This window comes from Nicotiana sylvestris, chromosome 11 (genome assembly GCF_000393655.2).
Source record: "Nicotiana sylvestris chromosome 11, ASM39365v2, whole genome shotgun sequence".
NCBI classification, from domain to species: Eukaryota; Viridiplantae; Streptophyta; class Magnoliopsida; order Solanales; family Solanaceae; genus Nicotiana; species Nicotiana sylvestris.
In genome coordinates, this window is record NC_091067.1 from 20,709,600 (window position 1) to 20,719,066 (window position 9,467).

The following is a 9,467-nucleotide window of genomic DNA, read 5'->3' on the forward strand; positions in this document are numbered from 1 at the left end:
GCCGTACTGGATCGTATCCCTAAGGACAAGCAGATGGTGGTCATCATATTGACGCTCTCTGATACGATCATAAAGAGAAGACCGAAAGACCACACAAGCTAATACTCGAATAGGCTCAGAAATATCTAATCTCACAAACTGGTTGGCTAAGGCCTGAACATTCAATGCCATAGGCCTCTCCGCTGCTGGTAGATAAGCTAAACTCCCCAAACTCTCTGCCCGTGACTCAAAGCATCAGCCACCACATTGGCCTTCCCCGAGTGGTATAGAATAGTGATATCATAATCCTTAAGCACCTCTAACCACCTCCTCTGACGCAAATTGAGATCATTCTGCTTGAACAGATGCTGCAAACTCCGGTGATCCGTATAGATCTTACAAGGGACACCGTACAAATAGTGCCTCAAAGTCTTCAAGGCATGAACAATAGCAGCTAACTCAAGGTCGTGGACATGATAATTCTTTTCATGCACCTTCACTGTCTGGATGTGTAGGCAATCACCCTACGATCCTGCATTAACGCCGAGCCGAGGCCAACTCGCGATGCATCACAATAAACTGTATAACACCCGGAACCTGACGGCAATACCAGTACTCAATTGTAGTCAAAGCTGTCTTGAGCTTTTGAAAGCTCTCCTCACACTCTTCTATCCACCTGAACGGAGCACTCTTCTGGGTCAGCCTGGTCATGGGTGCTGCAATAAATGAAAATCCCTAACAAACCGACGGTAATAGCCCGCCAAACCAAGAAAACTCCGGATCTCTGTAGCTGTAGACGGTCTGGGCCAACTCTACACTACTTCTACCTTCTTCGAATCCACTTTGATCCCTTCACTTGACACTATGTGACCCAAGAATATCACAAAATCTAACCAGAACTCACATTTTGAGAACTTTGCATATAACTTTTTCTCTCTCAAGGTCCGAAGCATAGTCCTCATGTGCTGCTCATGATTTTCCCAACTCCGGGAGTATACTAGAATGTCGTCAATAAAGACAATGATGAATGTATCAAGATAAGGTCGAAACACATTGTGCATCAAATGCATAAATACTACTAGGATGTTGGTCAACCCAAATGACATGACAAGGAACTCGTAATGACCATACCGAGTCTTGAAAGCATTCTTCGGGATATCTAGCTCTCGAATCTTCAACTGATGATAACCTGAACGTAAATCAATCTTGGAAAACACTCTAGCACCCTGTAATTGATCAAATAGGTCATCAATACAAGGCAAAGGATACCGGTTCATTGTAACTTTGTTCAACTGGCGATAATCAATGCACATATGCATAGAACCATCCTTTTTCTTCACAAACAAGATAGGAGCACCCCAAGGCGACACACTGGGCCGAATGAAACCCTTATCAAGCAATTCCTGTAATTGTTCCTTCAACTCCTTCAACTCAGGAGGGGTCATACGATAAGGAGGAATAGAGATGGGCTGAGTACCCGGCAACAAATAAATGCCAAAATTAATATCTCTATCGGGCGGCATGTTTGAAAGATCAGCTGGAAACATATCAGGATAATACCTTACTATCGGGACTAAATCCATTGTAGGGGTATCAATACTGACATCTCTCACATAAGCTAGATACGCCTCACACCCCTTCTCAACCATTCATTGAGCTTTAAGAAATGAATTAACTCAGCTGGGGGTGTAATCTAAGGTACCCCTCCACTCTAATCACGGTAAACCTGGCATAGCCAGCGTCACAGTCTTGGCGTGACAATCAAGAATAGCATAATGTGGTGACAACCAGTCCATGCCCAAGATAACATTAAAATCTACCATATTGAGCAATAACAAATCGGCTTGGGTATCATAACCACTAAGAGTAATCAAACACGACTGATAAACGCGGTCCACAATAGGAGAATCTCTCACAGGAATAGACATATAAACAGGGGAACTCAAAGAATCCCGAGATATGCCCAAATACGGGGCAAAATAAGAGGACACATAGGGATAAGTGGAGCCTAGATCGAATAGAACCGATGCATCTCTATGACAGACTGGAACAATACCTGTAATGACAGAATCAGAAGCAATAACCTCTGTACGAGCAGGAAGGGCATAGTATCTGGCATGGCCTCCCCCTCTAGGGTGACCTCTATCTCCCCAACCTCCACCTCTAGCTGGCTGAGCAGATAGAGTGGCAGCTGGTGCTGTAATCATAGCCTGGGAACCCTATAGAGCACGCTGTGGCTGAGAAGTCTGTGGAGGTGCACCCCTCCTAAGTCTGGAGCAATCCCTCACCATATGGCGAGTGTCTATACACTCAAAACAAGCTCTGGCAGGACGTGCGGATGTGGCTGACTCGGACCAGGTCTACTAGACTAGCCACTGAAAGCACCCCGTGTAGGAGGCACACTAGATACTGGAGGTGCATAATAAGGCTCATGAGGTCTAGGAGGAGCTGTAATACCACTAGCTGTTGGAAGAGCTGAATGAACGAGGCGGATCACATAACCCCTGCCATGACAAACTGCAGGTGGGGCACGAGCACCAGAATAATGGCCTGACTCTCGAGACCTCTTGGCCTCTCTCTCCTTCCTATCCCGAGCAAGTATGCCCTCCATTCTCCTAGCAATACTCACCACCTGCTGATACACAATATTCATCTCTATCTCTCAGGCCATGCTAGTCCTGATGCTGGGAATGAGTCCCTCAATAAATCGACGGTCCCTCTCTCGAACTGTAGAAACCAAGGCCGGTGGATGTCTAGCAAAGTCAGTGAAACGGGCGGCATACTCTAAGACAACCATAGTACCCCGGCACAACTGCTCAAACTCCGCGCGCCATGCATCCCTGAGGCTCTGAGGGACATACTCTCTTAAAAACATGTTTGAGAACTAAGTCTATGTAAGGGAAGCTGCCTCAGCTGGACTGTCCAACTCATAGGTACACCACCATTAATAGGCTACCCCTCGAAGCTGGAAGGTAGTAAAAAACCCCACTCGACTCTACTATGCCCATAATGAGGGGGATACAGTGGCACTCCTCCAAAAATACCTGAGCATCCTTTGAGGCTAGACCACTGAATGTAGGAGGGTCGTACTTCTTGTATTTCTCAAGCCTCCGCTGCTCCTCCTGTGGAGTTGCTGCCTACCCTCAGGCTGAACTAGGGCTATAGGAGATACCGATATAACCTCTAGGATCTGTTCAACCTGAACCCGCTGCTCTAGAGTGCGGGCGGCGGGAGTTTGTGCTCATCCCCCAACCTGAGATGTGGCTACAGCAAGGGGAATCAACCCTGCCTGAGCTAGAGTGTTGTACATGCTCATGAACTGTGCAAGGGTCTCATGAAGAGCTGGAGTAGTAGTGGTAAGCGTATAAGGTGCTTGTGCTCTGGCTGGATCTACTGGTGGCTCCTCCATAGCTGCTCGCTTGGGTGCTCTGGCTGCACCACGTACGTATCATCGGCCTCTACCTCGGCCCCGCCTCGGACGGCTCTAGCAGGGGGCGCAGGTACCTGGTCATCTCCGATAGCACGTGTACTCACCATTTGTGAGAGAATAGAAGAGAGAAGTTTAGAATTTCAAAGTCAATAATCTCACACGATAAGGAATCAAATGAAGTGGAATTTTCCTAATAGTTCCATAGCCTCCCGAAGATAAGTACAGACATCTCCGTACTGATCTGCAAGACTCTATTAAACCAACTTGTGACTCATGACTCCTACGAATCTAGAGCTTTGATACCAACTTGTCACGATCCAATTTCTTCCTCCGTAAACTGTCGTGATGGAACCTAGTCTCTACGACTAGGTAAGCCTAATATTGCGGAAATGAAATAAAAACACAAGGATAGCAGCTAACAGATAAAATAAATAAGCAGAAATGGTGCCACTCGTCATATACAATAATCATCTTTCCCGAAACCCTGAATGTCGTAATGTCACAAGCTTTTAAGAAGTCCTAACTATTCTATACATCATTTCTACGGAAAAGAAGAAAATGAACATAGGAAATAGAAGGGGACTCCGAATTCTGCAGACGCAGGCAGATGTACCTTGAAGTTTCCTAAAGCGGCAACCACACAGCTAGACTCGAGGCTGATAGCTAGCACCTGGATCTGCACACGGAAAACATGTGCAGGAAAGGGCATGAATACATCACAACGATACTTAGTAAGTGCCAAACCTAACCTCAGTCAAGTAGTAACGAGATCAGGTTAGGGCCCTACTGGTATAAATATAATGAATTAAGACAGAAAGAATATTATAGTGAAAAACTAAATTCGGAAATCTAACAAGAATAGAATTCAATGAAAACCAATAGCTTAGAACGCAGTAATAGCAACAGGGATTCTCCCCGAATACCGTCCCGTAGTCCCAAACGTAAATGTACAGGGGGGATCTCCCAGAATACTGTTTCATAGTCCCAAAGTAAATTTGAAGTACAGGAGATCTTCCAGAATACTGTCCGTAGTCCCAAAGTAAATATGTAGCTCAACCAACAGAGATAACAGTTACAGCAAGAAAACCACAATTTAGACTAAGTCCGAGTCAAGAAAGAACATGAAATTTACTAAAACATGCTATCCAGAGCTCAGATAGGCAGTTAAGGCACGTAGGCATACTTTCCTAAACTAAACAGGATAATTATATATGCTAGTGTTGCTCAATTAAAGGAAAACAGATATTTGCTTAACGAAAATAAGGTTTTTCAACAAATAGTCCGTGTACGCACTCGTCACCTCACGTATACGACGCTCATATATCAAACAGTACCAAATTCTAAGGGGAGTTCCTCCACCCAAGGTTAGGCAAACCACTTACCTCGAACCAAAGGCCACTCAAAACTCAATCACAACTTTGCCTTTCAAACACGCCTCCGAAACAATAATATCTAGCAAATTACCAACCAAACGTTTCAAAATAAGCCTTAGGAATCACCCACGATAACATAGGACTCAATTTAGGTCATTATTAAAAAGTCAACACCGGGCTCGCTTGGTCCAAACCCAAAATTCGGACCAAAACCCGATTACACATTCACTCCTAAGTCCGGATACACAACTGGTTTTGAAATCCGAGCTCAATTTGAGGTCTAAATCCCCAAATTTCGAAATCCCTAATTTCTACCCAAAAATCTCCAATACCACCATGAAAACCTTAGATTCTAGGTTGAAATCTTGTAAAATGAAGTGAAAGATTGAAAGAAAATAGTTAAGAATCACTTACCTATGATTTGGGGAAGAAGAAGTCTTTAGAAAACCGCCTCTTGTGTTTTAGGTTTTGAAAATTTGAAGAATGAATGAAAAATTCCGTCCAAAAGTCATTTTGATCAGTTGCAGGTGTCGCATTTGCGACCTGGGGTTCAAATACGAGCCCCGCAAATGCGAAGGTCTCCTCATTCATGTTTCCTCGCAAATGCGAAGAAAGTCTCGCAAACACGAGCCTGACCTTCCGCAATTGCGACCAATTGATCGCAATTGTGATCCCTACCATCCCCAGACTCCCTTCGTAAATGCGAAGGAAAGTTTGCAATTGTGAACATTGCTGGCCCAGCTTCTCCTCGCAAATGCGAGAATCAGCTCGCAAATACGGACCCCTCAGAAGTCGCAATTGCGATGCCTGATCTTGCAAATGCCTGCAACCTGCTCAGTTATACCAACAATTTTTTTCCAAGTTCAAATCACTCCGTAGCCTATCTGAAACTCACCCGAGCCCTCGAGACTCCAAACCAAACATGCACACAAGTCTTAAAACATTATACGAACTTGCTCGCGCGATCAAATCGCCAAAATAACACCTAGAATCACGAATTTAGCACCAAATCAAATGAAATTCTCAAGAACACTTTGAAATTTCTTTTTTCTCACCGGACGGCCGAATCACATCACACCAATTTCGTTTTTTATCAAGTTTCACAAGCAAGTCTTAAATATTATATTGAACCTGTACCGGGCTCCGGAACCAAAATACGTACCTGATACCAACAAGATCAAACATTAAGAATTCTTTTAAAACCATTAAATTTTCAGGCTCTCAATTTTCAACAAAAATTTATAACTTGAGCTAGGGAGCTCCGATTCCGATTTCGTGCATACGCTCAGGTCCCATATTTTGATACGGATCCACCGGGACTGTCAAAATACGAATCCATATATGTTTACTAAAAATATTGACCGAAGTCAACTCAAATGAATTTTTAATCAAAAATTCTTATTTTTGTCAACTTTCAACACAAAATCTTTCTAGAAACACGCTCGGACTACGCACGTAAACCGAGGGAGAATAAAATGAGGTTTTTAATATCGGGCCATCACAATAAATTTCAGCATATATTGTGTCCTTATATAGTATTCAATTCCATATGTGAAGTATGGAAGAAACTAATTTAGTTTGGAACTTCAAAACACAACAAAAACAAAAAGGGCAAATCTCCCATTAGGCCTATGCCATTCAGACTTCCATTCCTTTAATATTTTTATATATGCCTTACCTATGAAATAATAGCTTCATTTGATATTATATAAGCTTAATTATCATGTGTTGATGCTTATATTGTTTCCAAATCATATTTAGACTTTCATATCATAAGTTAGCCACTATGAGCCAACATTATATTTATAATTTCTTTTAGCCAATCATTTGACACTATTATAGATAATTGGATCTCCTTTAGTTTTATGTTATAATATCTGTTAGGTATCCATCGCTGGGTATATTATGGTGCTTGCTGTTTTTTGGGGGGATCATCCAGTTTTAAGGGAAACTCTACCGAAATTTTTGAAAATTCGAAGAGTTGGACAAATTTTGAGTTCCTTGGTTCTAAATTGATTCTAGAGAGATCCTAATAAGTTAACTAGAATTAGTATCTCGTGTACATAGACAGTTTTACCCTAAAATGGGGATAGGCTCCTTCGTCCAACTTATGAACGATGAGCGTCATATTACGTTTGCGATTACGTTTGTGGTTTCCTTCATGATCTCTTGATTCCATATGATGTTTCCACATGTGTTATGACTCCTACATGCTTACATTGATTATGCTGGGGGATATAACCCATAACGCTGACGAGGCCTATTGATTATATGCTGGCGGAGATAACCCATAACACCAACCGGGACTATTGATTATATATTACCTGCTATGGGGATATAGCCCATAACACCAGTCAAACATCTTATATATCCATATATAGCTGCAATTTACATTGCATGACTATATATGAGGCTAGTTCAGATGTATAGTTACCTGATTGGGGTGGGGTGGGGGATATAGCCCATAACGCCAGACAAGTACCAGTTCAGATAGTAGTTCAGTTTCAGCTTAAACTTTGATTCAGTTCCAGATCAGTTGCTAATTCAGACTCTTATTTAGCTTTCAGTTTATATTTATATTTTTAGCTTACAATCATACTTTAGTATAATTTATATATGCTTTTCACCCTACATACTTTGTATATATCGTACTCACGTCCCTTCCGTGGCATTGCATCTTATACCACGCAGGTACATATAGATCAACGCTTGAGCCACATCACTAGGCCATCCACTAACTGTTAGGGTCACTCTGCTTACTCTCGGAGTTGCTTATCTTTTGGTATGTGTACAGACAACTAGTTTGGATATAGCGAGATCCTGTTCCGTCCAATACATGTTCAGTTTAGCACTCCTATAGGCCTATAGATACGCACATGCGCAGTTAGTATGTTTTATATGCCAACTTCTGTTAGCCTGACGGCCTTCCAAATTATATAGTTCTCATCAGCTATGCTTATGCTTGTCCAATTTATCATTTTATATTCATAATTAGTAGATTATTAGCAGATTTAGTGATGATATACTTAGTGTCGGTTATCCGTCGTGGCCTAGGCTGGGTCATGACACTCACCTTTTGCAAATTCCATATGCAAATAATGAGAGAAAAATGTTTAGGTCATGTAAGGCCGAGTCAACAATCCAATGACCATGGTGCCTTTCGGGTTAAAACTTAAAAAGGAAAAATCCTGAGGCTCCAAAGATTGGGCCAACATGTACAATATCTTAGCAGTTGGACTAGGACCATTATAAATGACATTAATGCCGATATCTCCCTTAGTATCGGGATGAGGCAAATATGTGCAAGAAGGCTTAGCCTCTACAAGTGAATGTAACGGCTCACTGATGATTGGCGGTTGAATTCAAAAAAGGGATTTTGTTTGATACTTGTATTAAGCAAATCTCACATCCTAGTGAGAGGTAAAAGTTGGGCAGCACATAAGAATGTACGTGAATTCAAGTGTCATGACGTTCTCTAAATTACAACCCAAAGGAATAAAACCATGTGATCTTAAAGGTTGGGCTATAGCAAACAATAACTTAGGCCATTACAAGAAAATCTTAAATGGATCCACATTTATCCTTATTCTTTTTCTTCCATCTACTAAAATATGCTACCATTCATCTCTGCCATATTTTTAATATTGTAATGACTTCAACAGATAATATGAGAATCAAAATACGAATAAATTGAGGCCTTTAGATGTACTAATTCCAAATAGAAAATGGTAATATGGAGTCGTAAGAATATCGATAACTTTTATATTAACAGAGAATTCCAAGAGTTGTGCTCGCGAAATTCGGAATGATGTAGAGTATCCGAAGGCTATCATATAAGCTTCCTATTCATATTCAATTATAAAATGTATATTTATCATCAAATATAAAAGTTAGCATTTTATCACAATGATGACTGATTCATCAATGGAATTGAGGATATCAAAATTATGAAAGTATAAGAGACAGAGAGAAATTGACAAGAAGAAGGGAAAAGGAAATAGAAAGAATAAGAGAAAAGGGAGAGAGGAAAATAAATTAAGTAAAAAGAAGTCAAAGGGGGAGATGATAGGAGATAAAGAAACGATGACTTATTATTATTATTATTATTATTATTATTATTATTATTATTATTATTAGTAGTAGTAGTAGTAGTTTCAATCATTTCTTAATTAAATTCACGCTTCTTATATGCGTGTATTTATGTATTATATCTAACTCAACTAGAATTATCAAACTTTTTAGTGGAAAAAATGACGTGACAGTTTACATTGACTTTTTATATTTTGGATCAAATAAAATAATACACCCAAGCAAAATATAAAAAATTCACCCATGTACTCCACCTAAAAATAAAATCCACCATTAAATAAAACCAACTAAAATGCATCCCTCTTGTAAATGCATCTCTCTTTTTCTTATAAAAAGTTGATTTTTTTCTATGGTTTTACTCTAGTTTCATAAAATAATAATGGGTACAAGATTAAAGACTAAGGATTAGAGTGACCTGTGTTCTTCTTTTCTCAATGACCTATATTCTTCTTTTCACGATTTTGTTTTTATTTTTTATAAAATAATAATGGATACGAGATTAAGGATTAAAGTGAAACCATGAAAAAAGTTATTTTTTATAAGAAGATGAGAGATGCATTTGCAACAGGGATATATTTTAGCGTTTGATTTTATTT

General features: G+C 40.3%; 1 protein-coding gene across 1 annotated transcript; it reads right to left on the reverse strand.

The window, feature by feature from the left end:
- Positions 1-1,694: 1,694 nt before the first annotated feature.
- LOC138880797 (uncharacterized) lies at positions 1,695-2,186 on the reverse strand. The gene has a single exon (XM_070160975.1). The coding sequence runs from the start codon at positions 2,184-2,186 to the stop codon at positions 1,695-1,697; it is 492 nt and encodes a 163-aa protein (XP_070017076.1).
- Between the last annotated feature and the right edge of the window lie 7,281 nt (positions 2,187-9,467).